Source organism: Dysidea avara, chromosome 12, assembly GCF_963678975.1.
Source record: "Dysidea avara chromosome 12, odDysAvar1.4, whole genome shotgun sequence".
NCBI lineage: Eukaryota > Metazoa > Porifera > Demospongiae > Dictyoceratida > Dysideidae > Dysidea > Dysidea avara.
In genome coordinates, this window is record NC_089283.1 from 14,041,813 (window position 1) to 14,059,061 (window position 17,249).

General features: G+C 37.0%; 1 protein-coding gene across 1 annotated transcript in view; it reads left to right on the forward strand.

Moving 5' to 3' along the window:
- The window catches only part of LOC136240818 (serine-rich adhesin for platelets-like), a 33,150-nt gene that overhangs the window by 1,381 nt on the left and 14,520 nt on the right, over positions 1-17,249 (forward strand). Inside the window, exons 2-10 of the mRNA XM_066031880.1 lie at positions 6,260-6,323; positions 7,325-7,474; positions 8,680-8,801; positions 9,694-9,807; positions 9,933-9,998; positions 10,051-10,119; positions 12,598-12,745; positions 13,026-13,247; positions 15,045-15,134. Coding sequence (XP_065887952.1) covers positions 7,327-7,474; positions 8,680-8,801; positions 9,694-9,807; positions 9,933-9,998; positions 10,051-10,119; positions 12,598-12,745; positions 13,026-13,247; positions 15,045-15,134 — 979 coding nt within the window. The 5' untranslated portion in view covers positions 6,260-6,323; positions 7,325-7,326. The remainder of the gene's footprint in view (positions 1-6,259; positions 6,324-7,324; positions 7,475-8,679; positions 8,802-9,693; positions 9,808-9,932; positions 9,999-10,050; positions 10,120-12,597; positions 12,746-13,025; positions 13,248-15,044; positions 15,135-17,249) is intronic.

Below are 17,249 nucleotides of genomic sequence, written 5' to 3' on the forward strand. Positions count from 1 at the left end.
TAGCCGAACTCTCTACATGATGGTTTCTTTGTAGCTGAACTCTCTATAAGGTGACTTCGTCTAGCTGAACTCTCTACAGGGTGATTTTTTTGTAGCTGAACTCTGCAGGGTGATTGGTTTGCAGCTGAACTGTCTACATGATGGTTTCTTTGTAGCTGAACTCTCTACAAGGTGACTTCGTCCAGCTGATCTCTCTACGGGGTGATTTGTTTCTAGCTGAACTCTCTACAGGTGATTTGTTTGCAGCTAAACTCTCTACATGGTGGTTTCTTTGTAGCTGAACTCCCTACATGATGGTTTCTTTGTAGCTGAACTCTCTACAAGGTAACTTCTTCTCTACAGGATGATTTGTTGTAGTTGAATTCTCTACAAGGTGGTTTGTATGAGGCTGAACTCTCTACATGGCGGTTTCTTTGTAGCTGAACTCTCTACAGAGTGATTTGTTTGCAGCTGAACTCTCTACATGATGGTTTCTTTGTAACTGAACACTCTACAAGGTGACTTCTTCTAGCTGATCTTTCTACAGGGTGAATTGTTGTAGCTGAACTATCTACAAGGTAACTTCTTCTAGCTGATCTCTATAGAGGGTGATTTGTTTGTAGTTGAATTCTGTACAGGTAGTTTCTTTGTAGCTGAACTCTGTACATGATGGTTTCTTTGTAGCTGAACTCTTTACAAGGTAACTTCTTATAGCTGAATTCTCTACGGGGTAATTTCTTTGTAGCTGAACTCTCTATATGATGGTTTCTTTGTAACTGAACTCTCTACAAGGTAACTTCTTCTAGCTGATCTTTCTACTGGGTGATTTGTTTGCAGCGCTCTCTACATGGTGGTTTCTTTGTTGCTGAACTCTCTACAAGGTGAATTCTTCTACCTGATCTCTCTACAGGGTAATTTGTTTGTAACTGAACTCTGTACAAGTGCATTTTTTTGGGTGATCTCACTGCAGGTTGATTTGTTTGCAGCTGAACTCACTAAAGGGTGATTTGCTTGTAGCTGAACTCCTTACATTGTGTCTAGTTTCTAGCTGATCTCTCTACAGGGTGATTTGTTTCTAGCTGATCTCTCTACAGGGTGATTTTTTGTAGCTGACCTCTCTTCAGGGTGATTTGTTTCTAGCTGATTGCTCTGCAGGTTGATTTGCTTGTAGATGAACTCTCTACAGGGTAACTTGCTTGTAGCTGAACTCCTTACTTTGTGTCTAGTTTGTAGCTGATCTCTCTACAGAGTGATTTGTTTGTAGCTGAACTCCTTACATTGTGTGTAGTTTCTAGCTGATCTCTCTACAGGGTGATTTGTTTGTAGCTGATCTCTATACAAGTTGATTTGTGTGTAGCTGATCTCTCTGCAGGGTGATTTGTTTGTAGCCGATCTCTCTACAAGGTAATTTGATTGTAGCTGAACTATCTATAAGGTGATTTGTATGTAGCTAATCTCTCTGCAGATTGATTTGTTTTAGCTGAACTCTGATTTGTTTTTAGCTTATCTCTGTACAGGTTAATTTGTGTGTAACTGATCTCTCTACAAGCTGATTTGTTTGTAGCTGATCACTCTGCAGGTTGATTTGTTTCTAGATGATCTCTCTACAGGTTGATTTGTTTGTTGCTGATCGCTCTAAAGGTTGATTTGTTTGTAGCTGAACTCTCTGCAAAATGTTTTGTTTGTAGTTGATCTCTCTACAAGGTGATTTTTTTGTAGCTGACCTCTCTTCAGGGTGATTTGTTTCTAGCTGATATCTCTACAGGGTGATTTTTTGTAGCTGACCTCTCTTCAGGGTGATTTGTTTCTAGCTGATATCTCTACAGGGTGATTTTTTGTAGCTGACCTCTCTTCAGGGTGATTTGTTTCTAGCTGATTGCTCTACAGGTTGGTTTGTTTGTAGCTGAACTCTCTACACGGTGATTTGCTTGTAGCTGAACTCCTTACATTGTGTCTAGTTTCTAGCTGATCTCTCTACAGGGTGATTTGTTTGTAGCTGATCTCTCTACAAGTTGAATTGTGTGTAGCTGATCTCTCTGCAGGTTGATTTGTTTGTAGCCGATCTCTCTACAAGTTGAATTGTGTGTAGCTGATCTCTCTGCAGGTTGATTTGTTTGTAGCCGATCTCTCTACAAGGTAATTTGTTTGTAGCTGAACTGTCTAAAAGGTGATTTGTTTGTAGCTGATCTCTCTGCAGGTTGATTTGTTTTAGCTGAACTCTCTGCAGGGTGATTTATTTGTAGCTGAACTCCTTACATTGTGTGTAGTTTCTAGCTGATCTCTCTACAGGGTGATTTGTTTGTAGCTGATCTCTCTACAAGTTGATTTGTGTGTAGCTGATCTCTCTGCAGGTTGATTTGTTTGTAGCCGATCTCTCTATAGGGTAATTTGTTTGTAGCTGAACTCTCTATAAGGTGATTTGTTTGTAGTTGATCTCTCTGCAGGTTGATTTGTTTTAGCTGAACTCTCTACAGGCTGATTTGTTTGTAGCCGATCTCTCTACAGGGTAATTTGTTTGTAGCTGAACTCTCTACAAGTTGATTTGTGTGTAGCTGATCTCTCTGCAGGTTGATTTGTTTGTAGCCTATCTCTCTACAGGGCAATTTGTTTGTAGCTGATCTCTCTACAGGGTGATTTTTTTGTAGCTGACCTCTCTTCAGGGTGATTTGTTTCTAGCTGATCTCTCTACAGGGTGATTTTTTGTAGCTGACCTCTCTTCAGGGTGATTTGTTTCTAGCTGATTGCTCTACAGGTTGATTTGTTTATAGATGAACTCTCTACAGGGTAATTTGCTTGTAGCTGAACTCCTTACTTTGTGTCTAGTTTGTAGCTGATCTCTCTACAGGTTGATTTGTTTGTAGCTGATCTCTATACAAGTTGATATGTGTGTAGCTGTTCTCTCTGCAGGGTGATTTGTTTGTAGCCGATCTCTCTACAGGTAATTTGTTTGTAGCTGAACTATCTATAAGGTGATTTGTACGTAGCTAATCTCTGTGCAGATTGATTTGTTTTAGCTGAACTCTCTACAGGGTGATTTGTTTCTAGCTTATCTCTCTACAGGTTGATTTGTTTGTTGCTGATCGCTCTAAAGGTTGATTTGTTTGTAGCTGAACTCTCTGCAAAGTGTTTTGTTTGTAGTTGATTTCTCTACAAGGTGATTTTTTGTAGCTGACCTCTCTTCAGGGTGATTTGTTTCTAGCTGATATCTCTAAAGGTTGATTTGTTTGTAGCTGAACTCTCTGCAAAGTGTTTTGTTTGTAGTTGATTTCTCTACAAGGTGATTTTTTGTAGCTGACCTCTCTTCAGGGTGATTTGTTTCTAGCTGATATCTCTAAAGGTTGATTTGTTTGTAGCTGAACTCTCTGCAAAGTGTTTTGTTTGTAGTTGATTTCTCTACAAGGTGATTTTTTGTAGCTGACCTCTCTTCAGGGTAATTTGTTTCTAGCTGATCTCTCTACAGGGTGATTTGTTTGTAGCTGATCTCTCTACAAGTTGAATTGTGTGTAACTGATCTCTCTGCAGGTTGATTTGTTTGTAGCCGATCTCTCTACAAGGTAATTTGTTTTTAGCTGAACTGTCTATAAGGTGATTTGTTTGTAGCTGATCTCTCTGCAGGTTGATTTGTTTTAGCTGAACTCTCTACAGGGTGATTTGTTTGTAGCTGAACTCCTTACATTGTGTGTAGTTTCTAGCTGATCTCCCTACAGGGTGATTTGTTTGTAGCTGATCTCTCTACAAGTTGATTTGTGTGTAGCTGATCTCTCTGCAGGTTGATTTGTTTGTAGCCGATCTCTCTACAGGTAATCTGTTTGTAGCTGAACTCTCTATAAGGTGATTTGTTTGTAGCTGATCTCTCTGCAGGTTGATTTGTTTTAGCTGAACTCTCTACAGGGTGATTGCTTGTAGCTGAACTCCTTACATTGTGTCTAGTTTCTAGCTGATGTCTCTACAGGGTGATTTTTTGTAGCTGAACTCTCTACAGGGTGATTTGTTTCTAGCTTATCTCTCTACAGGTAGATTTGTGTTGATATGTTCATTGCTGATCGCTCTAAAGGTTGATTTGTTGCAGCTGAACACCCTGCAAAGTGTTTTGTTTGTAGCTGATCACTCTAAAGGGTAATTTGTTTGTAGCTGAACTCTCTCCACAGTGACTTGTGTGTAGCTGAATTCTGTGTAACTGAATTCTCTAGAGAGTGACTTAATTGTAGCTGAATTCTCTACACAGTGCATGACTTGTTTATAGCTGAACTTTCTTCAGTGTGACTTGTAATGTTCTGAATCTCTATAGTGATATATTTGCTTAACTCTCCACATGGTGACTGTCTTCTTGCTGAACTGTCTATAAGATTAACTGTTTGCAGCTGAACTCCCTACAGAATAACTTGTGATGTAATAAAATTCTATAATGGAATAAATAAATTAGCCGAATGCTCTATTAGAGTGACTGTTCTATTAGAGTATCTCGATCTCGCATTTGCTACACGGAGTTGGCTTTCGAATCATAACTCAGTGGTTTGTAATCCGATTCTTCTGTACTACTGCAAGGACTTTCTATGAAGATTATTCCAGCTATACACCGATTTTCAGCTCATTGCTCTAAGCGGTTTGCCTAGTAGGCGTGAAAACTAATACTTTTTTATTCATAAAAATCGATCGCGTAATTGTGACACAGTTGTTATTGTTATTATCTACTTTACCAGTTAGGCACTGGAGGGTGTACACAGAAGGCAGAGCCACAGGTTGGGTTTTGTGTCATATCTCCGTGGTCTTTATCTCGATTCCTTTCAAACCACCAAAAGGCACTCCTACGATGGTTACTCCCATAGGCGGATCTGAGGGGGGGCCAAGGGGTGCTGCGCCCCCCCTGGCCCTTCTCTTGCCCCCCCTTGGGCTCACACTACTATACTGATACCAGAAACTGGAATCATGCATTCACACTGTATTCAGAAGTATAGAAAGCCAATGTGCAAATAGAAGACAACAGTTATAAATGTACTTTACAGTTATACTGTACATTGTAAAGAAAGTGAGGCAAATAAGTTAGGTTGAGTTTTTGTGTCGAGATCGAGATACTCTAATAGAGCAGTCACTACTCTAATAGAACAGTCACAATTTAATGTCATTATAACAATACTACTTATATTTGATTTAGTACACTTTACCATCAAACAGGTTTTATCTCAGGATAGGCTAACTAATCTTTATATGCATTGCAAGCATGCACTTCATTCACTAAATGTTATCAAAAATGCTCTCAAATTCAAACCTAGGAAGTCTAATGGTTAAATTTTTTTCTCTAGCTACAGTCTTACAACTGTATGTCTATCATTCATCCAGCTATACTGAATAAAGTTATGCAACTGAACATAACTTGTGTACTAGAATTCCTCTTAGTGGAACAAACACTGTAGTACACTAAATTTTCTTGCCCCCCCTTGGCCCCCCCTGACAATACCTTCTAGATCCGCCTATGGTTACTCCATCTACATAGCAATTTTCAACTCATTCCATGAAGCGGTTTACCCTGTAGGCGTGACAACAAATCGATCTTGTTTTACGCGAATAATCGGTTATAACTCCTGAACCATTCATCGGATTTGTACCAAATTTGATGCTAGGATTCGCCTTTGGACTCCCTTTCTGTGTGCCAAATTTCAAGGCGATCGGAGTACGCGTTTGCTTGTTATAGCAATTTTTGCAAGTGTGCGAAAAGACGAAGAAGAAAAAAAAACGAAGAAAAAAAAATGAAACTTTGGCAGCTCGTATCTCGGAAATGGCTGGAGCGATTTCCTTCAAATTTGGAATGTAGACTCCCTTGGCTGGCGGGCAACTGTGTAGCAAATTTGGTTCCAATCAGATAAGTGATCACCGAGATACAAATGTGTGAAAATGACGTTTTCGTTCTTCCTGTCAATATACTCACGGGTGTGGCGCGCCGGCTTCTTGGGCCGCACGACACACTACCGTGTGTCTTGATGGTAGACATTCCAGACAGATTTAATAAGATTTGGAAAAATGGACTTTAGAAAGAGGAACTATCATTATTGATGAATAACTGGCACTGAGCCAAGATACAAAGTAACTGACTAGTATAATTAGTGAGTCCTCGGACACACATCATAGTTCATGGCCACGGATAAGGCAATAAAATGCCCCACAAGTAATATGCTTATTAGCTAACCACACGGAGTAGCTAACTATTGATTGAAACGTTGTTTGTAATCAATAATGTGATTATTAAAGCAAAAATATAATTTAATTTAGTCGCTCTTCTTTGCAGATTTTCAATAGTATAGCCAATTATGTCTTTCATGCAGCAAGTAGGGATGCCAGACTTGTGAACAGTAAGTTAATTTGGATCTCACATTTCATAACCACTTATTTCATTGTATAATCAGCGTGCCCACCTCATTAACTGAAATGAAGTCGTTAAATAGCTTTAAGGCCACATAAACTTAATTATTAGTCTCTCATCCCTGCCTACTTCGCCATTTTTCTTACCTCATCAAGGATTTTTTGTACCACTGGTGGATGAGTGCAGCCATCCAGCACCTTTAAAAGTTGGTACCTTACTATAGCAATCTAAGAAAAATGCATTCTAAGTCATTTTAGCTAGCTAATTCAACTATTTAGTTAGTAAAAAATAAAATAAATATCCACCCTCCCGTATTGACATTTTGAATACAGGAGGATGAGAAACTAATAATTAAGTTTATGTGGCCTAAACTAGCTTATTTAAGCTATATTTAATATTGCTATTGTTGTAACTGTATGCATGTACCTGTGTGTTGTTAATATGTTTGTGCAGGGCACAGCTGAAAACAGCTTTAGCTGATGCTGTCTCCCTGTTTAAATATATAATTATATTATTTTATATGGGCCCCAAAAGCTTTATGACGTCTTTATATAAATATTATCAACACATACCCATAGTTGTTGACCTAAATGTCAATAAGATATTGTGTAGCTAGTACTCACTCATTACTAAGACTGCAGCTTTGTTAGTAATTAAACTCCAAGACTTCAGGTCGTCCGACTGAGTCTGTGCATTGTTGAATTAATAAAGCTTCGAATACCAACATGACCTTTGTGTGTTCTCACTGTTGTGTTATTTTGACCATCACTCTAACCATTTAAGTTTTCTATTCCAGGTTTCAGTTTCTGCTCACCCACTTCCACCATTTTCATTTGCCCCAGATTTCCCATGCAAACTCAAAATATTTTGCTGAATTTTAAGCATAAATATTTTCACTATGCAAACCATTCTATAGTCAAATGCTTGCATAAACGAAATTCCACTTTGTGAGTGCATTCCTTAACTACTGTGGTGATGTAATTCATGTAGTCATGGAACATAATAACAAAAATGTACTAAGACATATGAAGGATAGGATCAAGTCTTGGAGTGGTGGTAACTCACCTCTCTGGTTTGCTTTACAAGAAGAGAAGGAAACTCAAAGATTAACAGACAGATTTGGTGCTACTAAAAATAGTGGTATGTTAGATCCTTCACTGATTCATGAGCTTAATTATACGGAGGTGTAAGATGTCATGAAGAACTATATCCTTTCCTCAGAGTACTAAGTTTTGAGATATTTATATTGAATGTAGCTATTTCCCATACATTTGAACAAATTCATGTGAACATGCAGAGCGTCTAACTGAACTTTCCCCAAAATTGTCCAATATATAATCTAAATTCTCTTTATTTATACAGTGACTTTTCCATTTCCACCCACACATACTCACACAATGGTTAGGAGAAATCAGTGTACCTGCATGGGGACCGAGGAGCCGAGACCGGGGACCAATATTTTATTATCTTCATAACATTAATTTTATGCATTTTTGCCTTGTACTAGCCTATTCTGCATGTCACAATTGCTCAATAACATAAAAGCACTGTAATATTATATTGCTTATTTGGTTAAAATTTTAGGTACATTGGAAGCACCTAGTCTTGACTTCAGTCTTTAGCTGGCAGCTGGTTAGTATTGGGCCATTGATCATTCGTTCTTCACAACTCCAACTACAGTGGAACCTCAATTATCCGAACACCAATTAACTGAACTCTCGATTATCCGAACACCAAACTGACTGCTCAATTAGAGTATTTTGTCAACAACTGTAGAGTAGTTGAGCAAAGCTCCATATATAAATGTATGGAAGTTCGATTTTACATACTGTTCAATTATATGAACACCCTTTCCCCCCAATTAGTTTGGATAATCGAGGTTCCACTGTACATGGATTATGAATCTAGTGATGTGGCAATAATCAAGTGTTTGACCACATCACTGAACTTGTCAAAAGTACTGGTTTTGTACTCCATGATAAGCATGAAGCCACTACTTCACCGAAGACACTACTCCCTTGATAAATCAAAGTTTCTGTAATGAACAACTTGCAGGCAATGTGATGGATTAGTGTGAATAAGTTTTGGGAGTAGGCACTTTATAATCTCTTATTGTGCGCTATGACAGAAAAATGGTCTACCCATGTGATCGTAACCTATAACCTGTAGAGTTAGCTACAAGGTAAAGAACATCATAAGTACATAAATATCAGAGTCCTCACAGCTCCCAATTCTGGGTCCACTTTTTTTACCTGCTCTCAGCTATTGAGTATTGTAGGAGTCTTACTTGTATGTATCCCTCCTTGGTTGTGCTGTATGGCTTTACAAGTGATAATTTATTATAGCAACTGCCACTTTGTTGCAATGGAGCAAAGGAGAACAGAATCAAATGTTTGTTCAGATATTTGGTAAAGTGGCAGAATTAAATTGGATGTGGAAGACAGCCTTGGAAGAGTTCTCTAATCAGGTGTGTAAAGTAGATGAATTAATAAGTTCACGCTGTTTCACAACCCATCTAAAAAACCACTTGAATGCAAATCACAAAAATAATTTAATGACATGATATATACATATTTAATGTGGAAAGGACATGACATATCATTTCACACAGTTGACATGTCATATCAAATTGCCAGTACTGGCCATATCATGTTGCTATACTCCCATGATTTGATTTCCTTTAATTGCTCTCACAAGAAGGCTAATGTCTGTACTTGTTCTTTTACTGTAATAATAAAATAACTGTATGTAAAGGATGTAGTTCTCTGTAGGACAAGGTGTAACTTTTTAGGTTTGCAAAAGCACTATCTACTTTAATAGCAAGTATCATTTTTAATCAAACAGATCTTGCAGCATTAATCTTCTAGGGTGGCAGACAAAATTAAGCACTTCATATTGACTCACAATTGTAGTTAATCTCAAATACACGTAAGCTTGGGTTGTGTCAAAGCGTTCATGCAAGAAGAAATTATAATGTGATGCACTAGTGCGCTAATTAATTAAGCCATCTTTATCAAGATTCTGAAATTGAATGATGAAGAATTAAAGCCTGCTCTAGTGTGATAGCACTTCCAATAACACCTTTAGCTGGCAAGCTGGAGTATATAGTCAATTTCTTTAAGTTTGGCAGAAGAGGTACCAGGTCACAGCTGTTGTGGCTCCTTTAATACATGGTCAAACTACATGTTGCTAGATGTTTTAATGTCAACATTATGATTCCATGTAATGTAGTGTTTTCATTGCCTCCCACACTGGTGGACCCACACACTTGAACACAATGAATATATAATTGTGTTATGTTCACAAATGAAAATCTACAGGAATTTGATGTACATACTCGGTAACTTTTCTTGTCACAGTATTCAAACTATCAACAACATCTTAAAGTGCTGTGTGATACTGAAAAAGAAATTGATGAGCACAACAAAGAGCTGAATGCTTGCAACAGTAAAATGGTCAAAGCAAAGAAGCAGGTAGTTATATACTGGATATCCTTGTGTCACACATTACGTAGTTTGATAGATGTTTGCAAATCTTCAAATATCATATATATGTCTGTTATCTGTTGTAAACATACAAACATATCATTTCAATTTAGTGGGAAGCAGCTATAAAGAAAGGTGATGAAGCACGTATCATAGCACGAGATGATGAGATGAAAACAGTTTAGTCTACCATTGTTTGGTTGAGTATTTATATTAATTTACCTTTAATAGGTGTCATCTCAATACAGTGCCATGAAACTGACTGTGGCAGCTGCTATCACTAAGTTGGAACTACAAAAGGTATACACTGTACACATATATTATGTGCACAATCCATGTGTGGCTATTATGATGGGCACACATGCTTGTCTAATGAAATCCTTTGGGCTTGTGTATGCTTGCAAGATTGAAGGTTTTTAACTAGAGAGTGTATCAAGACACACGGTATTGCCAGTGTCATGCAACAAAGAAAGCCAGTGCGCTACACCGTGAGTATATTCAGAGGAAGAAACAAAATGCGGCTTTCACGCATACATAGCTCCGTGCTCCCCTCTCGAATTGGAATCATTTTTTATACAGTGTACTGCAAACGCCCTCCACCTTCAGGACCCCACATACCAAATTTGAGCAAGATTGCTTAGCGCAATTGTGAAATATAAACCTTCAAAATTCGGCTTCATTTCTATTTTCTTCATTTAAGGGGCTCAGTGGGCTTAGATTCTGCTTTTCGCACACTTACAAAAATCATTATAAAACACAAATGTGTAGTTCAATTGTTGTGAGCTTTGGTACACTTTAAGAATGTATTGCAGCACAATCACGTACCAAGTTTGTTGCAAATCTGATTAATTTCATAGAGCTATGGACGATTATTTGCATTAAAAAGGCCAACTTGTCACGCCTACAGAGTAAACCACTTATGGGAATAACTTATAATAATTGGTATGCATATACGTAGGTTAACCATCATAGCTCAAACCTTTTGTGGTTTTAAAAGAATTGCATTGACAGCTACAGAGTTAAAAGGCAAAAACTAAACATCTGTAAATTATGGGGTTGAAATACTCAGTCACTGTGGGGTAAAAAGGTACATAAAAATGCCGAAACAAAAGTTACTGACCAGCGTTCGAGCCAGGGACCTCCATACTGAACACCCAAATCCTTAACTACTGAGCTGCTGCTATCACGGCTGATCACCTCACTGTATTTCCACTTTATAAATGAAAATTCTAGCTAAAATCTACTAAATAGTCAAGTTCATAATTTCATAGATCTACCAATGGAAATTCTAGATTGTTCTAGAACATTCTATAAAAACTTTGAAAGTAGCTGTGTCTTGCAGCCAAGTACAGCCAGTGTGGGCGGGTGACATACTCGTTTTACGGAACCAGAAAATTCCATTTTCATGCATCCTTTATAGGTGAGACCCGGCCTTCAATATGCAATGAGGATGGTGCTCATGTAGAAGTTTATGCCTCAGGATTCTGGGGAAGTAAGCAAACATCTGAAGGCATTTTTAAATGTCAAAGTTAAGGCTATTGCGCCTTCATATCGTGCATGATAACCGAGTATCCTCACTGTAGTTTATCGACATTTTGAACATGAGAAACAATGGAATTATGAAGAACGAAATTGAAATTTCTTTCACCCCACTTGTATTTTTAACATTCAGTGGTGGCATGGGTCATGCTGCTCAATGCTATATTTTACAGAAGACTTGCTCTCCTTGTCTGTCTTCAGAAGGAGTAGCTAGTGTCATATAGTTCTGTAATGTCAGGGTGGTGGCAAGGGGTGCTGGTAACCCTGGGAATAATAATAAAAAATCTACATAAAATTTTTTCATGCATTAGTAGCTCCATAGTGCTTGAACGGTATAATTAACCATTTCTGCAGTGGAAGCTTCCTTGGGGTAGGGTATTTCTCATTCCTAGTTTAAGTCAAATCTACCCAGCTATCATTGGGATATACACACCTTCAAAATTCATCTTGCATCAGTTCTTCATATAGCCACGCAGTCTTCGATGTTTCCTGTAGTAAAGGGAAAAAAGTTAAAAGGAATTATCAAGGTCAACCATAGGCTGCCGCTTTGGAACTTGCGATTACGAAAAGAAGTGATATCTGCACAAAATAGCCAAGCTGTGAAAAAGGTGCGGCCTTAAAAAGCCTGGGTGAAATAAGTTGTAAAATCAAAGATGGTGGCCAACAAATGGCTGCAATGATGTTAACACTAATAAAATTTAATAATGGCTTCCTGGCTGGGCATTGTTAAAATTTATTAGTATTAACATCATTGTAGCCAATTGTTGGCCACCACCTTTGATTTTTCACAACTTTTTCACCTAGGCTTTATAAGGCCACACTTTTTTTCACAACTTGGCTGTTTTGTGTGGATATGTATTAGACGGTACATCAGACCTAGACTATAAAATAGGCTGCTAGGGATGGTATATTGAGCATCAAAGTTTTGATACCTTGTGGCCTAAAAATGTGAGAACATATCATGTGGCTGGTCAAGCAAGGAGTTCCTAATGTCTTATTTTGAAACAACGTATTGTTGATGTATTCAACATGTGACGAACCAGTACAAACCCCTGTTACGAATCTTGGGTATTTTCCTGTGTGGCTGTTTGGTTCTAGAACAACTAGTGTGGGTGTAATTATAGAAAAATATATTGAGTATGCAAGCCACAATTAAACACTTCAGTATATTATTTACAATGATGTCAATTAAAATCATAAGAAAGTGTTTCTCTTGTGAGTGACTTCTGTTGGTGATAGGTGACATGTGTACAGGCAGCACTAAAGGAGCAAGCCAGTGCATTTGTCAACTTAGCTGGAAAATGTCAAGCTATCTTCACCACTCAACGAGCCATGACAGCCATCTTTCCTCATAATGATAACACTACCTCTGCCTCAAACTACCAGAGTAAGCTACTATGTTATATTAGATATATACAAAGCTTTATTATTCCGTATAATTGTATAAGTGATGTACCCATCAGCCTAGGTCTTGTAAGCTTATACAGTATTTGTGAAATTAAAGCAAACTTGTCTCTGTTAAGGTGAATGCACTATAATAACAGGAACGTTTAAGCTATCTATCAAATACTAATCCATCTGTGTGTTTGTCCTGTATAATATACATGCATGGTGTTATGTGTATTATATGTCAAAATTGCTACATATACACTTATATATGTTTTTAGTTTTCTTTGATAAACTTTGCAAACTTGTTGGCTCACTGAGTAAGAAGTTAGGGATGGTACCACCACGTGATGGAGGACTTGAATTATCAATGGATTATTATACCGAAGTACCAGAATCACATACTCCACCTTCACCCCCAGATTATGGTGCAGTAAATAAAGGTGGTGCACGTCACAGTGCCTATGTTGATCTTGAAAAAATAGCAGAAATAAAAGATACAGGTATCATTAGTTTTGATGTATGTACGTATGTATGTATTATGTACGTACATACGTATGTATGTATGTACATATGTATATATATATATGTATGTATGTATGTATGTATGTATGTATGTATGTACATACGTGTGTGTGTATGTATGTGTGTATGTATGTATGTATGTATGTATGTATGTATGTATGTATGTATGTATGTATGTATGTATGTATGTATGTATGTATGTATGTATGTATGTATGTATGTATGTATGTATGTATGTATGTATGTATGTATGTATGTATGTATGTATGTATGTATGTATGTATGTATGTATGTATGTATGTATGTATGTATGTATGTACGTACCATGAAGCAACCTAACTTCAAAGGCAAATTTCAGGGTACATATCTCATAAACCATGGCTGGCCATGGTACATTTAAGTTAAACCATGGTTTATGTAAGTTAAACCATGGTTTATGTAAGTTAAACCATGGCCTTGATATCTGGTGAGGTAACGTTGGTTTGTTTTTATAAGAATCCTGGCAGCATTTGATTGTGGGAGTTTATTATTACTCATGTGATAAAAACTATGAAGCCGATTTTCCATCCTACAGCACTCAGATGGAGACGATTCGTCTCCCTTACCACCCTATGAGTTGACAAACGAAGGTTAAAGGTGAGAATTAGTGTCATGGGTAATTTACAAGCGCTTGTCCACGTGTTTGATTACGTACCATGCCCACTTTTCGTATATCACGAGGTAACCACTCTACAGCAAAGCTTATCCCTCTGGATGTTTAGAAAATTGTGTAAACAGTGTTTAAGTGATGTAGCAACTTTGAAACACTTGTAAAATTGTTAAATTGAGTGTTTCCGTGATATCCGTAGGATTTGCCCGTTTATGTTTACAAACGTAGTTACAACATTAGTTGTTGCTGTTCCATAATCGAATCTCACAAGTTGGTCTATATAATGAATTCGGGGGTCAGTATCGTATTGGTTTGTGTGATTAATCGCCCGCAGGTTAAGTTGGCATAGTACATACGTATCAGTTGTATCACGTGCCCTTGTGATTTGCCTGATATGTACACCCATGCTCTCGGGCCTGACAGCCCTCGAGCTTGGGTGTGCATATCAGGCAAATCACTTGGGTACATGATACAACTATTACATGTATATATGTATGTATATGTGACTGGCTGAGTGACATCCAACTGTTTTCACAAAATTATATTGAAATAAACTGAATAAGAATATATGTACTTCATAAAAAACTCATGCACATTTTATTCGCTTTGGTACGCACTGAAACAAAGCTCAAAACAATAAAACCTACATATCATCAGATATGCCTGTTCATATAGACTAAAAAAGATCTTTGTTTCGTGTTTGTACAGAAAATTAAAAGGGTTGTGTTATGGGTGTTTATTTATGATGCGGTAGAAATAAAGACTACCATTATCATTAAATGGCCTGTCCACATGGAGGAGTACAAGGAAAGCACTATACCATGATAGATTTTCCAGTTCATTGTGAAAAGATTGAGCTAATTCCATCCCATCTTTGTAGCTTATTTCAGTCATGAGTTATAATTGATTAAATAAGCACCTTATTTGGTGTAATTGTTGCTGTGCAAATAGAAGTTACTACTGTTCCAACTGTCTAATGCTACATATAACTCCAAGATTGTTCATCATGGAAAGCTGAAACTTTTGATAAATGAACGTGTGGGTTTTGCTCAGACAATTCACATAATAGTATACACTATGAATGCTGCATATATGGTTATATATGCTAATATAATATGCAATATAGGCAACATTGGGTTACCAGTTCCTCCAAGAAGTCAAAAATCATTGGAGATACCATCTTATTACTACTATGTGATTCCAAATGAGACATCTGGTAAGTTGAGAAGTCTGTAAGTGTTTATCCTATCCCAAATTGTGTGCTTTTTAACAAGACATACTTCTGAACTTATCAAAACACATGGTAGTGTGTTATGTAGCCATGTAAGAAAGCCGGAGTGCCACACTGTGAGTATATTTTACAAGAAGAAACAAAACATTATTTTCATGCATGCGTAGCTTCATGCTCCTTTCTCACATTGGAATCATTTTTATATTGCAAATTCCCTCCACCTTCAGCACCCTACATCCCAATTTTGAGCAAGATTGCCTAACACAGTCATTAAACATGACCCTTCAAAATTTGGCTTAATTTTTCCTGGCTTGGGGGCTTGGATTATTCCTTTTTGCACACTTTACAGAAACCATTTCTAAGAATGCAAATGCATAGCTTAATTTTCTTAAGCTTGGTACACTTCAAGAATGTATTGCGGCACAATTACATACCAGGTTTGGTACAAATCTGATTAATAGTCATAGAGCTATTGACGATTATTTGTGTTAAAAAAGGCAGACTTGTTGTCATGTCTACAGTGTAAACCGCTTATGGGAATAACTTAAAAATTGGTATGCTTATAGATTGACAATCATAGCTCAAACCTTTTGTGGTTTAAAAGAAATCCTGTTGACAGCTATAGAGTTGCAAGGCAAAAACCAAACAACTGTAAATCGTGGGGTCGAAATACTCTAATAGAACAGTCATGGTGGGTAAAAACATGCATGAAACATTTTGAAAAAAATTTTCCAACGTTCAAACCAGGTACCTCCATACTAAACACCCAAATTCTTAACCACTGAGCCTCTGTTATCACGGCTGTTCACCTCACTTAATTTCTGCTTTATAAACGAAAATTCTAACTAAAATCTACTCAATAGTAAAAGTTCCTAATTTTATACATCTACCAATGGAAAATATAGATTGTTCTAGAACATTCTATGTGTGTTCTATTAGAAATCCTTGAAAAAGATGTGTGCTCTATTAGAGCATTACAGAAGTAATCAAATAAACTCTTGCAACTTCTCTAGTATTCCATTACTCAAATCTGATATAGCCATTTTGGTACAGATTTGCAGAGTAGTACACTACTATTAAGACAAATTGTCATCATCATTATAAGTGCTATGCTAATAAAACTTGTGACAACAGGCTGGAAATCATATTCTAGCATAAAAGTTGCAGGATTTATTGAGCAACTGCAACTTGTTACATTTTACATGAAAAATCAAGATATTCTAATAGAACAGTCACTGCAAAATCCTAATAGACAAATAGTACACCTAACTTGGTAGGAATTTACTTTGTTATAAAACACTATTGCAAGGCACTATAATGCGAATTTATGTAGCCATGAACAAGCAAACACAAAATTATATCAGTATAAATTGGCTTTTGTATCAGATAGATAGGTATTTTTCTGTATTGGTAGAGCACTAATTCGTCTTATATCATCTTCATTGCATCTGTAAAGAAGAAGAACAATGATTTATGTAAAAACAAACCTCAAAGCCAGTTTATGGTTGGCTCTGGGGAATATGTTTAAAATACAAAAGGGTGTGGCCTTCAAAAAACCTGGGTGCATTATTAAAATTTATTACTGTATCATCAACATCATTGCATCTATTTCATGGCCACCACCTCAACTTTTTCACCCTGGTGTTTTGAAGGCTGCACCCTTTTTATGCTGCTTGACTGTTTTTATAAGGATCGCACTGATATATATAGAATTAAACCCAAACAACTATAAATTGTGGGGTTGAGATACTCCACAGTCATAAAAAACCAGTGTTTGAACTCAGGACCTCTGTACAGAATACCCAAATTCTTAACCACTGAGTTGCTGCTATTACAGCTGTTCACCTCATTTAATTTCTACTATATAAATGAAAGTTTTAGTTAAATTTAGTAAAAGTTTATAATTTCATAGATCTTCCAGTGGAAAATGATTGTTCTAGAACATTCTATCCACACAAAAACAGCCAAGCTATATAAAAAAGGTGCAGCCTTAAAAAGGCTGGGTGAAAAAGTTGTGAAATCAAATTCATGGCTGCAATGATGTGGATGATAAAAATTTAATAATGGCTGTGTATATTAATCTAAACCACAACAGCCAAG